Below are 17,729 nucleotides of genomic sequence, written 5' to 3'. Positions count from 1 at the left end.
GTGACTAAATTCAGTTCAAACGAAAACATGCCGGAGTGCAAAGAGTTGTTAGTAGAACAAATTCAAAGCTAATTGAGTTAAATAATAATAAAAATTTAATAAACTGCAGTCCGATTGTTTGAGAAAACTAATTTAAAAGTTCACCTGGACAGCGTTAACATATGAAAATATTATTTGCCTCTAGAGTTCGCGACTGTGGCTGAATACTTTGGAAAAAAATAAACAGAAAATTGAAAATTGAAACGTCTTTGAACTGAAATTTAATGCTGATTCCAAATATAAAAAGAAAAATGGGGTGTACTGAGCTTGTTTTCGAGAAAATCAGCATTTAATGGATGCCTATGCGCGACTTTTTGGAGCAAAAATTGTGACACCGAATTCAGTCGAAAGTGATCAGAAAAAAAATTAAGATTCATGAGATATTAGTTCTTTGCAGACTCTACGATTGCACGAATGACGGCTAGTGTATCATCCTACAATAATACGTAGGTATTTTTTACAAAACGACAAAGAAACACATTGATTTGTCATATTTTATCCTTTCAGCCTTTCAAGAACTCTCATAGAGTTAAAAAAAAAAATCCCTACAAAAATGTATTTTTTCATGTCTTAGAAAAATCAAGTTTTTCTAAAAAAAATTGATATAACCTAGACTTTGAGGAGTTTTTCGGAATAAGATCATAAGCAGTATAGAGTCCCGTGCAAAATGTGAGGGTTTTGCTCTCTTGAAGTTCAAAACGATTTTTCAGCGGTTTTTGAGCACGCGCACATCGTGGGCCCAAATCGAACGTTCAAACTTTTTTCAAAAAGTTAGGAGATTTTGGTAGATATATATTATTATCAAACTGTAATTATTAGTAAACGAAACATTGACGAGAGGCACGCAAATAAATAATTCGGTTTTCCCAATGGGTTACCTGTGTCCAATCCATACAAAGTCACGTGTTTGGTCGTGTGTAAGCCCCCCCCCCCCCCCCCCCCACACTTATAAAATCGTTGCGCCGCCCATGCAATAAGAAAGGAAGGTATTCTATGATCTAACTGCTCTATTTTCGTATTTATTTTTAAAAAAACCTTTGGTTTTTATTGGATTATTTTTAAAACAGCTACAAAGTGAAATTTTGAATCTTGAAACAATGTTAGAGTGCACGCACTAAACCCGTAAAACAAATACTAACTTTTAGTACTAAATGGTGATAAATAAACAATAGAAAACAAAGGATTCTGTATGAAATAATACTAATCAGTACTAATTAATGTTCACGGATTTAGTGCGTGCACTCTAGTGCATAACGGTTAATATCATAACATTGTCATGTTAGTACACGATCAACGTTACTTTTTTTTGGTTTGGACGGCGCAGTAGGAATGATAACGTAAGCATTTTCATTTGACATTCTCAAAATGAGAATCTAGTCCCAAAGATGATCGAACTATTCAAAATTTAAAAAAATCAAATATTGTACGGTGAAATTTTGCAAAATTCTTATACGGACTTTGACTTGTATTTCCAAAATCTTAATGAAAAAGGAAAAAATGATAATAAAGGTTCTGATGGTGCAAAGCCTCTATTGATACACGCGAGCAATTTTTGAAATGTTGCAGAGTTCGACGTTCTCAAGTGCTACAGTTCAAAATCTGCATAATTATAAACACAAATACACAGAGAAAAAGTGAATGTCGTAGTGTTAGTTCATGAAGAAAACTGATAAGTGAATATTGAGGTGCAAAGCAGTTACAGTAATTTTTACATCTATGCTTCGATTATATGTTGAATAACTACTAACAGGATTCTAATTGTACTTCCTTTTATGGTCTAAACAGTTTTTCTCAATAGCGCATGCGCGGAATCGTAATGCTTTGCGGTCGACCAATCAACCAATCAAAAAACTGTCCCAAATGGAAAAGTTTCTTAATTGAATTTATACTATACCTGCTTTTATCTGTACAATACTGATTATCAGTTTATTCCAAGTTAATTTTACGTGTACAGATCATCAAGAGTTTTGGTCTTACAGAAAATGTATTGACTTACGAAAATTTTTTAAAATTTACCTTAAAAGTCTTCAAGCTTCTATCTTTTTCTGTTTTTTACTTCTTCATTTTATCTTTGGATACCAAACAAGGTATTTTCAACATTGTCTAATCAGCCTTCAGCAAAATAAGTGGTTTTTTACAATCTGGTTACCCCCCAAAGACGCAAAGGATTATGGGGATGTGAAAGTCGAGAATTGGCAAAAAATTGAAATTGCACATGCCTATGGAATGTGATGGAAACGGTGAAGACGACGGTTTCATCGCGCATGCTACTATGGATGGACCAAATCGACTTGTGCGAAATGTTTTCCTATTACAGACCACTTGCCTTCTCTTCAGAATAAGGTTCTTTGTTTGAGTTGTCTCCATATGCATGCGTCTTCTTCTTAACAACCGCCAAGCAAAGAAATAATAATGTAGGGAATGATAAGTGGTCTGAAATGGGAAAAGATTACGCCCAAGTGGATTTGGTCCATTGAGAATGACTGTAACACTATTAATTATCTTGTAACTCCTAATGTGGAAAAAAAAAAAAAAAAAAAAAAAAAAAAAATTAGCTTGGACGTAATGTTTTCCGATTTCAGAGCGCATGTCTTTTTCGTTTTAGCTGTATCCATATTCATGTGTCTTCTCATGTGAAGCCATTAAACAAAGAAATGGTTCTCTAAAGAATAACATTTGGTCTTAAATGGAAAGAAATTACGTCCAAGCTAAAAAGGTATATTATGTAGCTTCAGTGTCTGCGTTCAACCTTGAGAAAGATACCATCAGAGCAGCCCAGAATCTGCTTCACTTCGACAACCGGTGGAATCTTAGTTTCAGGCGCAACTACAAAGTTGAATTTCTTCAAAATGCGCACTATAGCCAGCTTCATCTGCATCTGGGCGAACCTCATCCCAATACAGTTGCGTGGACCATGACTGAAGGGATGGTAGGTGTAGGGATCACGTGACGCCTTGGCATCGACGCTGAAGCGTTCTGGGTCAAAGGTGTCGGGGTCTGGGAAGAACTCAGGGTCACGATGCATGCTGTAGACAGCGGTGAATATCGAAGTTCCTTTCTTGATAGGAAGACCCTTGATAACACAATCTTTGGTGCACTCTCGGGTTGTCGCAAAAGCTGGAATAAAAAAAACACATTACACACGGCAATAAAACAATGTTTTTCAAGTGCTTACAAATTAAAACCAAGGGCACCCAATTTTATCGAACACTGAAACAACCTCTGGGCTGATCTGAGTCGAAACAAGGTAAAACTCCGCACAGATTCAACCCTGAAGCGATTTCTGGGCTGATCTAAGTCAGGGCACGGCTAACTCACAGATTGAACCCTGAAACAACCTCTGGGCTGATCAAAGTCAGGGCATGGCTAACTCACAGATCGAACCCTGAAAATCTCTAGGCTGATTTAAGTCAGGGCATGGCTCACAGATTGAACCTTGAAACAACCTCTGGGCCGATCTAAGTCAGGTCATGACTAATTCACTGAATGAGCCCTGAAACGACCTCTGGGCTGATCAAAGTCACGGCAGGGCCAGTTGAAAGTATTATATGAGACTTGATAGCGCAGTGGTTAGAGCGCGGCACCGGAATCGCCAGGGCACGGGTTCAAATGGGTTAGAATGTGAAAATATGACCAAAGACTATGGGTAGCATGGGTGGCGTTCTAACACGTCGTCTTTCACCGCTGTGATTCCAACGGGCCGGGTCACTGGTTCGAGCCCTGTCGCCATATATATCACATGTGAATTGAGTTTGTTTGATGTGTTGTTCTCTCCTATGCTACGAGGGTTTTCTCCGGATTCTCGGGTTCCCTCCCTCCGTAAAAATCAGCATGTGAGTTGAGCGTTGTGTGCATAGAATATTAAATGTAGTGGTAGTGCGTGTGAGTGAAAAGTGTGCCCAATTAGTGCGAAAGCGCTAAAACGACAAGACACTTAAATAAAAGTGATTTATTTATTTTATTTTTATTTACTAACCTGGTGGGTAGAGACGAAGTGTTTCCGAGATCACCATATCAAGATAAGGTAACGACTGGACAACTTCGTACGACGGTGCCTGGTCTTCATCACTCCACACTTCATCGATTTCCTTCTGCAACTTTTCCTGGACATTTGGGCTAGTCGCTATGTGATGGCAGGCCAGGGAGAGGACGTTGCTCGTGGTCTCATAGCCAGCAAATAGAAACACCATACTTTGAGCAATAACTTCACTCTCTGTCAGCCTCTTGTTCTCTGGAACGTCTTGATCATTAGTGTGGTTCAGCATCAAGCCAAGTACATCCTGGCAAAAAGCATCCAAATGTTAATAATATTCCTAAATATATACCTTTATACTTTTGACGAAATGTTTTTCCATTACAGCCCACGTCATTCCCTAGAGCAGGGGCAGATCCAGGATTTTGTTCAGGGAGGGGTGCTGCGCACAAATTTAATCCAGGGAGGGGTGCACCCCTTAGAATCAAAGGGAAAAAACATTATTGGTTATCTTCGAAGTAGGGGCACAAAGTGGAATCAGGGAGGGGTGCGCACCCCCTGCACCCCTCCCTTGGATCTGCCCCTGCTAGAGTATCATTTCTTTGTTTAACGGTTGCAGATGAGAAGACACATGAACATGGATACGACTCAAACAAAGAATCTTATTTTCAAGAGGATGACATGTCTAAAATGCTTGAGCAAGCACAAAAAGATGGTTCCAAGTTCGAGGCTGGACTTGATAAAATACATTAAATGTATAAACACATCATCTCCAACCGCGACTTGAAAACCCTTGTTTGGTAATCACTCAAATGAGTTCCTGAAGCGGTGAATTAAGAGCTTTATCTGTCCAGTAGATAGACAATAAGCGTAGGTATATATCAGAATGTATAGATATTCTTAATATCCTGCAAACAATAAACAATGGGCTCTTTAAGCGAACCAAAGTTTTACCTGAACATACACTATATGAATTAGTTCCTAGATTTAATCGCTCTCTTTACAATCTTAGAAATTCCAGAACAAAAATAGTGTGTTATAAAGACTGAACGCTATAAGAATACTTTTAAGAACCTTTTAGCTTTTAAGTATGAAATAGGTTTGTAGATAGTTAATTTTATCTTAGTATTTCTAGTAATATTCTAAACATTATGTGAATATGTTTCTTTGGGCCAAAAATTTATATACGAAAAGAATGACTAGAAGTTTTTCGAGTGAGATATTTCGGACGCCATATCCATCGTCCATCATCAATTTAATGACTCACTATAAGTGTACTACAGTGAAATACTATAAAGCTCTAGGGACTAATACGTATTACAATGATGTACTGTAAAGCCTAGGGACCAATATGTGTCCCGGGGGGGTATTCCCCTATATTTGCTATACGGGTACGTGCCGCCAAACAGGGTATGGTTTTCAGCGATTCTTCTCTGGAACAGGGTATATAAAATCGCGCTCGCTCTGGAACAGGGTATATGAAATCACGATCTCTCCTCTCTGGAACAGGGTTTTCAGCAATCTTGCTCTGGAACAGGGTATGAATTTCAGCGATTTTTACTCTGGAACAGGGTCAGGGTTCAGAGGGCTCAGCGGCACATCCATACCCTAAACGGGCAAGAGTACCCCCCCCCCCCCCGGGATATGCATACATAGATATTGTTCAATTTCATAGTTTAAGAGTGACAGATTGTCCTTGTTCGTATAAATCTGGTTTTTGTTCTTTAATTAGGATGGCTTCAGATATGTACATATGTATTTCATTTATGCAATAAAGACATTATTTTATTTTATTTAATAAAGTTGATCTAACCTTTCTCTGATTACTATCCCCACTTCTTTTAGCTTCAATCATCTTCTCTGTCAAGTGAACAAGATCTTGAAACTGGCCAATGAAAAACGACGGGAAAAACTTCACAAGATATGAACCAAATGGTACGACTGCTATGAGACCAGTGATGAATCGTCTGACCGGTCCTGGATCAAGGCTGTTTCTTCCAGCTTTAAATGCTGGATCGTCGTAATCATTCTGTGCGTTGCAGTCGATGCCAAAAAAGGTGGCTAAAATTGCTTCCATGGTCAGACCTTGGTAGTACCTGAAACACATAATCAGGTGTGTTGGTGACTATGTTGATAAAGAACAAGCCAGAAATAAAAGAAAGAAAGGAAGGAAGGAAGGAAGGAATGAGGGAAGGAGGGAGTGAGGGAAGGAGGGAACGAAGGAAGGAAGGAAGGAAGGAAGGGAAGGAAGGAACGAAGGAAGGAAGGAAGGGAAGGAAGGAACGAAGGAACAAAGGAATGAGCGAAATAATGAACGAAAGAATGAAGGAATAAATATACTACCACCCAAGGGCAGATCCAGAAAAAAATTTAGGGGGGGGGCTAATTGAGTTTAGGGGGGGCTAATTGAGTTTCTTCTGTCAACACAACGGAAAACAATATAAAAAAGAACCTTTTTTTCTGCTGAAGGCGGGGCTTCAACCCCCCTTTGCCCCCCCTGGATCCGCCCTTGCTACCACCATCATATAATGTATAATTTGCTATCTTCATTCATTTATATAGTAAAAAAATGTAAAGCAAGGACTGTGTACAAAAACGCTGCAATAAACTTAGGATCTGTAAAAGATCTAGTAAGCCAAAAATAACAAAAATAAATGCTATTGCAAGGCTTATACTACGTGGAATACTTCAAACAACAACCACAAGATAGAATTCAAACTGGAAGTCAAAATGCAACAGTGGACAGCTGTCTCGACCTTGTTGGGTCGCTTCAGCACAGTGTAGCAAAATAGCACGACAGCTAATATATGTAAATAACTGTATACTACTTGTCATCACCACCCGCAAGTAGTATACAGTCATTTGGCTGTCATGCATGTTGTTGTTTTAAGCATTCAACTTAGTATAAGCCTTGCATTTATCATTTATTATATTCATTCAGAAATCAAAATGATATAATTGACAAGAAGGGTTGAGAAACTGAACTCGAACTAATCAGAAATCAGGACAAAATTAATAGTCTCAGCTAGTGGCCACAGGACTCAAAACCAGCACCACTGGATTGTGAGACTAATGCAACGACCAGTCGACCATGCTGCCTCCTTTATAAAGTAATACTGAAAACAGGGTTTGTGCTAAGGTAACCACTTAAAATTCAAGGACTATTCAAGGAGTATACAGGGACCCAGAAATGAATTTTCAAGGAGTACGTTCAGCTAAATTAATATGCCAAGGTTTTACACGGTGGTTACGTATGGCTAACTTTCATATTTTCCAATCTTTCTGACTAGATCTATTTCAGAACCATGCAAGTAATGATCAAAGCAAAAATTCAAGGAGTTTTCAAGGAGTTTGGGTAATATCATAAAATTCAAGAGCTTTTCAAGTGCACTTGAAAACGTGAATTAAATTCAAGGAGTTTTCAAGGAGTTTAAGGAGTAGCACAAACCCTGTGAAAATATTAAGTTAGGTGGTTAAGTTAGGCACTTTATCAGTGTTATTCAGTGTTACTTCAGTTTCATTCATTCTTTCATTCATTGTTATGAGGCAATTTAAACAAGAAATCAATCAGTTATATTCAGTGTTACTTACTTGTAGATGTTAATCGTTTCTCCTGTTTCAGCGTCATGTCCTAACTTCTTCTCTAGTAGATCACATGACTTATTCAACAGTGGAATCATCAATTTCATTTTATGAGCACTGAATGTTGGTGATAGCGTAGTGCGAATGCGATGCCAAGTTTCTCCTTTTGCTGCAGTCATCATGGAGTCAAATGGCTTTGGCAGTTCCATTAAATCCTGTAAGTTGGATTTTTCAAATTGTGAATAAATGATGATGATGACGATGATTATGATTTATATAGCACCCTTTCCTATGTGGATATAATCAAAGGTGCTTTACATGACAGATTGCTTTTTTAAGCAATTTACAAACATGAGAGATGGTTAGTATGAAGTGGAGGCACTGAGGGTGGTCACTGTCAGGGTTTCTTTTTACGTCCTCAGTGGTTCTTTTATGTCCCCCATTTACTGTAGGTTAGGCAGGGTTGGGAGACAGGGCCTAAGGTTTTAAGTCCTTGTCTGAGAAGACTTGAAGGTCTAACCGTTTGCAGATTACTATTATTACAAAGGCAGCACCTTCTCCTCAATTTTTTTTAAGACCCTGAGTGTTGGTCCGGCCGAGGCTTGAACCACAACCTCCCGCACAACAGACCGACGCTCTTACCAACTGAGCTAACCGGGTGGCATAAATGTTGAGTAAATGAGAAATCAGCCACTGAAAAATCCTTATTTGCATTCAATCATTTCAACATGGAATTTTCTTAGTCAAATTTATTTTATGGTTATCTAATATTTTTAGCAGAACAGGAAATAACACTCCTAAGAATTTGATGATAACTAATTAAGGTTAATGCCTATAGAGTTTGGATAGATCCAGAATAGTTTCTTTAGGAGAGGATGCACCCTTCATGAACAGGACCGTCACAAACTCAAGCTCAAATAATGCAGTAGATATAGTCTCATCTAAGGAGGTTGCACATCCTCTGCCCCAATTCATAAATATAGTAGTGATTAAATAAAACTGCCATTGGATAGAACAGTTTTGGAACACAATCACACATTCAAAATTTCTAGTAATCTTAAAAATGGTTTGAGATTCAAATGTTTTGCTTCATGTCCCATATCAGGGCTGTCAACTCTCCCGGATAAACCGAGAGTCTCCAGATTTTGGACCGTATCTCCCGGTCTCCAGATTAGAGTCTCGAATCTCCTGGATAATCCCCGAAGCTGACCATTTCTTGTGAGACTCGACTTTCACAACCATAAAATTCCAATTATTTTGTGTTGTTTGTGTTATTTTAAATTGCTAACAAAATCAAAACGTTCCTCATGAACTGTTCTTGCAAGCAGGCCATTGTGATATGAGCGATAATCTGATTGGTCAGAAATAAACCAATCACATCAAATGTTACAAAGCGAAAACGACTTTTCGCCCCTTTTTCTGACGCGCTGTGACGTCATGTCCCTTCCCTCCAGATTTGAATATCTCGGGGGTTGACAGCCCTGCATATTGCTTACCGGATTTGGATATCATATTCTTCATTAAATGTAAATAATGTCAGCAAAGAAGAAAATATGCTAGAAACATATGGGCAGACAAAGTTCGATACTAGTAAAATGCCGTATCATTGTGACCATTCGCTGATTGGATTAATCCGACTCACCCATAGTGTATTTTGGACTATGGTACGCAACATTCAACAAACTTTTTTTGAATTAGGGCCCGTTTGCACTAGACCGACAAAATGTTGACACGTAACCACTAATGACCTGAATTGATTTCGCGCCAAATGCATATGATTCTGTTAAGGACTAAGAAATCTGACAGTTTTGACGTTTGACAAAATTTTGTCCTGCTTCGAAACAGGCCGATGGCGTCTTTGAAGTTTGGTAAAGCGAGAGGGCGATTTTGACAGATATTTTTGCTAAACAAACGAAGCCTAGTGCGAACGGGCCCTACTATATTTTATTGTAAACGAAAAGTTCCCAGCATTTATATGATTTTTTAAAATAAAAGGCAATACAAGACAAGAGAGCTGTTGCCGATATATTTATCGATATACTCACTTGTGCAACGACATTACAAACTAAAAGAATAATTATTCAAAATGAAATGAAGTGTGAAGCTTAACTTTTTTTAATTATGCAGAAAAAAGCCTAACTAATCGTGACTTTGCTTTTTTAAATCCAGAGAAACTTAGTTATAATAAATAATTATTGTGATACATAGATGAATTTCTTCAAGGCTCAGTATCAAATTTATCAAGTATTTCACGTTTTAGTTTAAAATAGCTGATCAACTTACCGGACGATCATGAAAGCTTTGAAACTCTTTGACCATTATCTCTTTTAACATCTCTGGGTCACTCACCACTAACGAGGGCTTCTTCTCGAATAGAAACATTGTAAATAATCGACCATATTTCTTGTAGTAGTGGTCGATTTGCAAGTGGAACTGGCCTTTAAACTTTATGAGGTCGAGAATATTACCCACGAAAGGTAACGGAGTTGGTCCAGGAACATCGCCTACAGCAGCGACAATCGTAGAGCGTCGAAAAGGAGCAATGCCCCAGAAATACAGAATAATTGAGGAACATACTACAAAACTAATAGAGAACCAATTCGCAGCCAAGAATAAGGAAAGATCATTGAGTTCCATCTTGAGTTTGTGATAGATTTGCAACCTCGGTCAAGCAGTTATATCATGCATTGTGTGACATCATTGTCTATATTTAGCGTTCTAGCGTCGGTACAAACGTCATACTTTATATGGTGTTGTTTGTACCGAATCTAGACCACGATGCATACTGTTTATCGAACTCAGAAAAGGCATATGACGTATGACGTTCAACGAATCGCAAAAAATACAAATATCAATTAGAAATATATGATGAAATATCGGATTCGAATCCAGTCACCGACAGAAATAATTCCTTACTACAGAATAGAAATAACTCTTAAACAGTGGAACCCCGTTAATAAGGACACCGTTGGGATCGAGGTGTCAGAAAAACAGCTGAAAACACATTAGTTAACCATTTATTTTTACTGCACTGTAAACCTTGAACTACAATATTCAATATAACAGCCTAAACTAGAACAAAAAGTGCATTACTGTGCAAGAACTACATTTGCATTTACTGCACTGTATTGTAAAATTTCATTTAAAGACGTCTGTGAGCTTTGTTTGTTGACTGTTTTCTTTTTACTCACACTGCACACTTGCAGCTACAATAGTTCACTGTACGACAGCCAAAACTGAAGCAAAAAGTACATTACTGTACAAGCACGACATCTTTTCTGTACCATACTGTACAGTGCTGTATAATTTCATTTAAAGAAATCTCGGTGAGTTTTGTTTGAACAGAGTTCAAAATACTGCGATTGAACCAAACTAATTGAACATCGCTTAAAATCCTGCTAAGGTTGTTAATAACTTTACTGCAATGATCAGTGTGTGGGCCGTTGATACGCAAAAACTGACCATATAATCCGTATAAGCTCATAATATCAATAAACAAACACATTAAAGACGTCTTCAAATTTCAAGTGTCCTTAATGCGGGGGTTGGTTATATGTGTGGAAGCTGTCATTCAGGTCCTATGTGTCCTTTGTACTTATCAACGGGTGTCCTTATAAAGCGGTTTAATTTAACAGAAAATGTATGGAGCTTTCGTTTGGCCTTTGAAACCTGTCCTTAATAACGAGGTGTCCTTATTAAGCCGGTGTCCTTAGAGCGGGGGTCTATTGTAGCATGTACTTATATTAAGTAATACCTATAGCAATTGAAAAATATAGAGAAGTCAGTTTACAAAATAAGAACATTTTTTAACGAGCTAAATGCATGAAAACTGACCATGATTTTACAAATACAACTCACATTTAAGGGATTAAATATGTCCCCGAAGCCTCGGGAAGTTTAATAGTGGAAAGACCCGGGGCCAATCCCTAATATCCCGAAGAATTCATGGTATTACTTTGTGATACTATGATTACCGAGGAAATAAACTTTAAACTTGACTATTCATCTTGAATACTAATTAGTAGCCAAAACATAAAAGGCATTGGTGCATTACGTCCAACGAGAAACATCTATTTAAATAATAATTTATTCTCATTGAAGCCATTATCACGTCGCAGTATGATTAAGTTATGGGGCGAGATCCGCGACGATGATGAGGCAAACAGCGAGAATATGGAAAACGAGAACTCCCCCGCCACCAGGCTTAGGGGTGGGTTGGTGGGGCAAAATTCTTTTCCGAAACTCCAAACGACGTTATGCAATAAGCCATGTGTACGTGTCGACTTAATTTATTCTGCTTGGTGATAAATTATTCAGTGAGAATACACATAGTATAGTAGTAATGAAATACGCGTTCAGTGTGTGCAATGAAATAGATAGAATGAGAGAAAAATATCAAATGCCCTTGGCGGGAATCGAACCCATGTCTTCGGTATTCTAGTCCGATGTGTTAACCACTACACTATAAGGACCAACCACACGCTGGTAACGCAGCCGGAATATGAAATGTAAGGTGAGGATCCCAGAGCGATATATTTTCTCTATAGGTAAGTTAAAGACCGTAAATATGTACACAAAGAACAGACATGGTATAGTATTAATAAATTATGCGTTCGGTGTGTGTAATGAAATAGAGAGAATGAGAGAAAAATATCAAATATTTTTCTCTCATTTTCTCTGTATACTCTACTGTATACTCTACTCTATACTTCACTGTATACTCTACTCTCAATCTTCAATCCGCCATTATGAACTCGCATACTAGCATCCATGCCATCAACCACCAACATATTTGTATTCCTGCAGACCCTTCTTTTAGGCAAGGAACTGGGCACTCTCCCAACGATAATGGGTGCACTGGACCCACATCTTCAGGAGATTTCCCTATAAATCAAAAAATATATAGTGTAACAGTAGTGTACAGAATAGCAGTTCTACGCCGGGTGGATCAGGGTGGATTGCGGATCAGTCCTAGAGATGACAATGTAGACGAACGATTTAACAATAATAAATGTTGGTGCACAGTGCATTGTGGTTCAGTGGCATAGCGAGGGTGGGGCAAGGGGGGGGGGGGGGGGCTGTAGGTCCATTGCCCATTCGAAAATGTTTATAATTAATGGTCGAGGTAACACAAAAGAAAAGTGAAATATTAGAAATTAGATTGAGCGAAAAAAAAAAAAAAATTTCATTTGTTTGTTTCTGCTTTTCCCTCTACTATTTTATTTTGGGTGCAACCCCCCCTCCCCCGACCAAATCTTGGGACTTCGCTACGCCCATGTTGAGTTGACAAGGATTCTTTAGCAAAATCCCTGCATAAAGCATAACCCCACACCCCTGACCCGCCAGTTAAAAAAAAAAAAAAAAAATCAGGTGCGAACATTCTAATTACATACCATTTTTGTCGATGCCTTCGTAATCATAACCGAAATCAAAGGACTTCTTGAACATCTGTTGGTGAGTATACACGGGGAATAGTGGTACAATGACGTCATCCTTGTTATGGCCAATGGGTGCATCGTAGAGGGAAAGAACAGAAGCATCTTTGTTGTACTTACGGAGCCACTTTTCGAAGATTTGATCCACAAAAGAGTGATGTAGAGGGAATATTGGATCGTTAGACGCTGAAGGTACATCTCCCATCATACCTCCTATGGCTAAATGGACCTGGTTGTGCATGGTATGGGAGTTGGGCAGACGATATCCAGTCTTGGTATTGACATAGCCCTCAAGGATGTTCTTGAAATTGCAGCTTGATTCTTTGCTGTACGGTGGAAGGTCGAACATTTCAAACCGTAGCGCAAAATCGACTTCACTTTTGGTTGGAAAGGTCATCGTGTATCCATAAGTCTTCACTTTTTTATCTCTTTCCTTAATTGTGGAACGTAGCAATCCGCGTTTTTTATCTTTAGGGTTACACATTATGGTCAGATCATTGGTTTGTTCTTTAGTACAAATCACGTACCAGTCCTTAAAGTATTTGCCCTTCACCACGCCGTCGTCTTGCTTCGTCACGCCGAGAAGTTCTTCCGAGCAAATCGCGGGTTCACATTCTTTATTTGCGGTCCAGTCCCAGTATGGCTGGGCAAAGTTGTCATCACCGGTAAGTTCCTGTATGGTTTTCTCCCAGGCCAGCAAGAGCAGTCGATGCCAGGTGGGAAATCCCTGCCCGTCATGCGCAAAGTCTATGGCTGCCTCTGTGGTGTTATTAGGAAGAATGGTGTCGCGTGCAGCGTAGTAGTGCATCCACACAAACAGATCAAAATTGCTTATGTTGTGAAACAAGGCCACGGGGTCGCCACCAGCTTGGACGGTTCTTTTGATTTCTTCATAGGGAGTTGACGTCACCACATAATCACTATTAAAGTGCCTAGACATGTTAACGTACCTCATGTATCGATCTTTCTCCTCAGCTGACAGCTTGACAAAATTTTTGCGTGTCAGGGTTCGCTTCTGGGTGCAGTTTTTACCATAATAACCAAACTCGCACTTGCTGCAGTCGTAACCAGCGAAGTTTAACTGGCATTTACAGGTTTTGTGGTAAAGATCGTGTGGCCAGTCACGACGTTCTTCCTTGTCATGGAATGGATGGTAATGGCTGTACGTTAAATTCCACTCACGAATGATCAGTTCATGGCACGTTCCTCTGTTTCCATCACTTCCACATGGCGCATTGAAGCCCTTAGGGATTGGACAACACTCTTTGCTTCTCAAGCTGTCTAAGGTGATACAAACTCTAGGGAACTGCCCTTGAGCCAAGGGTAACGTGACAGCAATGAATACAATGCAAGGGATGGTCAGGCTGATCATCTTGACTTCCTAAAATGAATAATACGCACGGAGACAATTGATGCCATTTGATAACTCTAAGTAAGTAAGTAAGTAAGTAAGTAAGTAAGTAAGTAAGTAAGTAAGTAAGTAAGTAAGTAAGTAAGTAAGTAAGTAAGTAAGTAAGTAAGTAAGTAAGTAAGTAAGTTAGTAAGTAAGTAAGTAAGTAAGTAAGTAAGTAAGTAAGTAAGTAAGTAAGTAAGTTAGTAAGTAAGTAAGTAAGTAAGTAAGTAAGTTTATTAAGAAATTACATCGCAGCCCTTAGGCTGAATTACGTAACTATATTTACAATCATGAAAAAATGTATTATATATAACTAAAAAATATCTATAATAAATAAGCTAAATTTTATCTTCAGATGTATCTATATATATATATAATAAATAAAATTATATAATGGAAATGAAGTCAATACTACTGATTTGAATTATATGCTCTAGCTAGTGTATTGATAAAATTACTCTTCGTTCTTTTTGTTTTAAACTCTGACATAGATATAGACATAGATAGATAGATAGATAAATCGTTCATTAAATAAAGTACATATGCAGCCAAAGGCTGAATAAGTAATACAATAAAGGAATTATCAAAAGAAAGAAAAAAAAGCCATAGAGAGGATGATCTAAAAGGAAAATGTCCCCTTCGTTTCCGTTATTTTCAAGATGGCGGCGAAGACGAGAGAGACTGTGGACGAGTATTTTGGTTCCCGAAGCACGGTGGGTCCAACTTTTCGGAACCCATAAGTCCTTTCGGTCATTGTACCGTTACAGTCTCTAAGCGAGACTGTGGAAGAGTCTACGCAGAAACCAAGCTTGGGCTACCTGTGGGGTGACATACATTACTGGAAGCCCAGTAGTTTAAGAATCCCAACTGGCAAGGAGGCAAACCAGTTTGCTATTTACAAGCGTGGTCGAGAAACTGAATCTGAACTAATCAGGAATCGGGACAAATACAGTCTCAGGCCCCGTCCACACTATGCCGGATAAATTTGAATCTGAATTTTTATTTATTCGGTTAGGCCTACCGTCCACACTAGTCCGGGCGAATCCGGAATAATTCTTCACCGAAAACGATTTTTTTCAAACAACAGTTTGGAACAGTTTGAAATCGTCGGCTAGCCGTATTAGTGTTAAAAATTCGCCGCGGGCTCAATTTCAGCTTCGATGCACATGCTCAGATGTGCAATAAAGCGTTTTTGTCGCCTCTGATCGGACTACGAAACTATCGAAACTACGAATTTTATTCGTTACCATGTGTGGACGGAAAACTTTTTTTCCGGTTTCGGTGTGAAAGTTGCGGATTCAAATTTATTCGGCATAGTGTGGACGGGGCCTCAGCTAATGGCCACAGCGGGACTCGAACCCGACACCACCGGATTGCGAGACCAACGCTATGACCACTCGACCATGCTGCCTCCATAAAATATTTTGTTTGTAATAAGCCTGAAGCGAGATGACGTTTTACCCCCGACTCTATACCATAATAGGTTTTTAAATTCTTTCATATTAAAATTTGTGATTCCTTAGAGAATACAGGAACAATAGTCATAATTAAAGAACAAAAGGGGTGTTACTAAAACGAGTAACGCAGTAACGAGTAACGAGTAAACCACTCGTGGAAACCGTCAGTTTGATCTAGCATCCTGTCTGTTTGAATTAAGATAAAAGGTTGCGAGGTACAAATTGCAGACGGCATTTGTGTAAAAAAGCTAGACTAAAGCACAACAGAGAATACAAATTATGATTATTTATCATACATTACTATTTATTTCAGATTTTTAAATGTATAAAAAAATTTTTCTGGTTACTCGGTTTACTCGTTACTCGTTACTGCGTTACTCGTTTTAGTAACACCCGAACAAAAGCAATGTGAAAAGGAATATGGTCTAGAGACGGGGGTAAAACGTCATCTCGCTTCAGGCTCATTCTGCTTTAAAAAAGTTAATGTGTTAATGTATTCAATATTAATTAATGTATTTAATGTATTCATACTGGTAAATTTAAAGCATATAAAACATCGCACGTTATACGTATAGGAACATTACCATTGAATGGATTGCCTTGACGTTTTCACATATCTATTTCCAAGTATTGCAGATGAGCCTTACAAAAAATCAGCATCAAATCTCAAAAATTCATAGAATAAAGATTGTTTTACTAATCGTCGTCGTTGTAAACCTCAAATATGAGAGTTTTGAAAGCGAAAGTGAGGTACTTCGTTCTCACTCAAGCGAATTCAGGAAGAATCTATCCTCACTCGCTTCGCAAAACTAGTGCTTCAATTTAACTGGATTTTTTCATATAATGTGCTTGGATTATCCTAGATTCTAACAGTGTATTTTATTTTAAGATTTTTAAAGTGTTTACCCGGGTTTTTCTGCAAGTTTAGCCTATTACGGCCAAAAATCAAACAGTGCTATTTTCAGTTTTTGGCTTTTTTCTCCTCATCCTCAAGTACGTCTTTTCTGAAAATTCCAAAATCTTATCACCTAGTACTAATGCAGGCTGTGTATAAATTTGGAAAGTCTAATGCAGAAAATAGTTCTGACGACGCTTGAAAATTCGATCCAAAATTTGAAGCACAAAACATCTCGCTAGCTGTAGAAACATTACCATTGAATGGATTGCCTATGATCGAATATTCAAATATACCTTAATTGTCTGCTTGTTGACGACGACCTCCCTGAAATTTTGAAAAATTGTAAACTTCCTTTAACCAAGAAGAAAGTCTAAATAACTAAGAGGGGGTCTCTGTAAGAGCGTACTGGGTCTCGACTCCAAAAGTACCTGCCGTTCTTGGCGAGTGACTCCAGCCTCAGCTGTGTAGCTCACTTTATGGTTGGCCAAATGTTGCAAAATTCAACAGCATGTATATTTATATTCAACAAAATATAATTACATTCAACAATAAAATTGTGTTCAAATTCAACCTTCGTTATTCATATTCAACACTTATATTTGCATTCAACTACAAAATTGTGTTCAAATTCAACCTTCGTTATTCATATTCAACACTTATATTTGCATTCAACTACAAAATTGTGTTCAAATTCTACCTTCGTTATTTATGTTCAGCACATCATATCTATTCAACTTCAATGATACATATTTCTATTCAAGGCTGCCTTCGTTTATCTATACACATTATATAATTCGGCATGCAACAACAACTTGTATCCAACTTCAACCTTCGATTTATGTTCAAGACCAAGACCTAAATACTCGTTCAAGACTTCTTACGTAAGTTCCCGGACATGAACGCAAAGAAGAGATGAGCGAAGTTGCTAGGAATCTTAAGATTTTGTTTCACA

The 17,729-nt window shown here is 38.3% G+C and overlaps 2 protein-coding genes across 3 annotated transcripts; both read right to left on the bottom strand.

Moving 5' to 3' along the window:
* Window positions 1-1,038: 1,038 nt before the first annotated feature.
* On the bottom strand, window positions 1,039-10,401 carry LOC116298736 (cytochrome P450 3A24). Its single transcript, XM_031707278.2, has 5 exons — window positions 9,878-10,401; window positions 7,604-7,809; window positions 5,826-6,108; window positions 4,016-4,319; window positions 1,039-3,156 (listed from the first exon to the last, which is right to left on the bottom strand). The coding sequence occupies exons 1-5, from the start codon at window positions 10,229-10,231 to the stop codon at window positions 2,771-2,773; spliced, it is 1,533 nt and encodes a 510-aa protein (XP_031563138.2). The 5' UTR covers window positions 10,232-10,401; the 3' UTR covers window positions 1,039-2,770.
* A 194-nt stretch (window positions 10,402-10,595) lies between these two features.
* On the bottom strand, window positions 10,596-17,186 carry LOC116298734 (tyrosinase-like). 2 transcript variants are annotated; one of them, XM_089035055.1, is made up of 3 exons: window positions 16,464-17,186; window positions 12,988-14,410; window positions 10,596-12,478 (listed from the first exon to the last, which is right to left on the bottom strand). In XM_089035055.1, exons 1-3 carry the CDS (start codon window positions 16,464-16,466, stop codon window positions 12,330-12,332), a joined length of 1,575 nt encoding a protein of 524 aa, XP_088891181.1. In that variant the 5' UTR covers window positions 16,467-17,186; the 3' UTR covers window positions 10,596-12,329. The 2 variants fall into 2 exon arrangements, with proteins under 2 accessions (XP_088891181.1, XP_088891183.1); XM_089035057.1 differs by having other exon boundaries at window positions 17,071-17,186.
* Window positions 17,187-17,729: the final 543 nt, after the last annotated feature.

The sequence above is a fragment of the Actinia tenebrosa genome, unplaced genomic scaffold (genome assembly GCF_029948245.1).
Source record: "Actinia tenebrosa isolate PJP-AT-01 unplaced genomic scaffold, QUT_ActTen_1.0 PGA_scaffold3__52_contigs__length_22856419, whole genome shotgun sequence".
Lineage (NCBI taxonomy): Eukaryota > Metazoa > Cnidaria > Anthozoa > Actiniaria > Actiniidae > Actinia > Actinia tenebrosa.
This window is presented reverse-complemented; position numbering and strand designations above follow the sequence as displayed.

Bases quoted from the DNA above. Each gene is read 5' to 3' on its own strand.
- LOC116298734 (XM_089035055.1), bottom strand. The intron at 12,479-12,987 runs GTATGTAATTAG...TTTGATTTATAG, and splicing joins CGAAGGCATCGACAAAAATG to GGAAATCTCCTGAAGATGTG.
- LOC116298736 (XM_031707278.2), bottom strand. From the start codon at position 10,231: ATGGAACTCAATGATCTTTCCTTATTCTTGGCTGCGAATTGGTTCTCT. The intron at 7,810-9,877 runs GTAAGTTGATCA...TCCAACTTACAG, and splicing joins AAAGCTTTCATGATCGTCCG to GATTTAATGGAACTGCCAAA. The intron at 6,109-7,603 runs GTAAGTAACACT...TATGTGTTTCAG, and splicing joins GAAACGATTAACATCTACAA to GTACTACCAAGGTCTGACCA.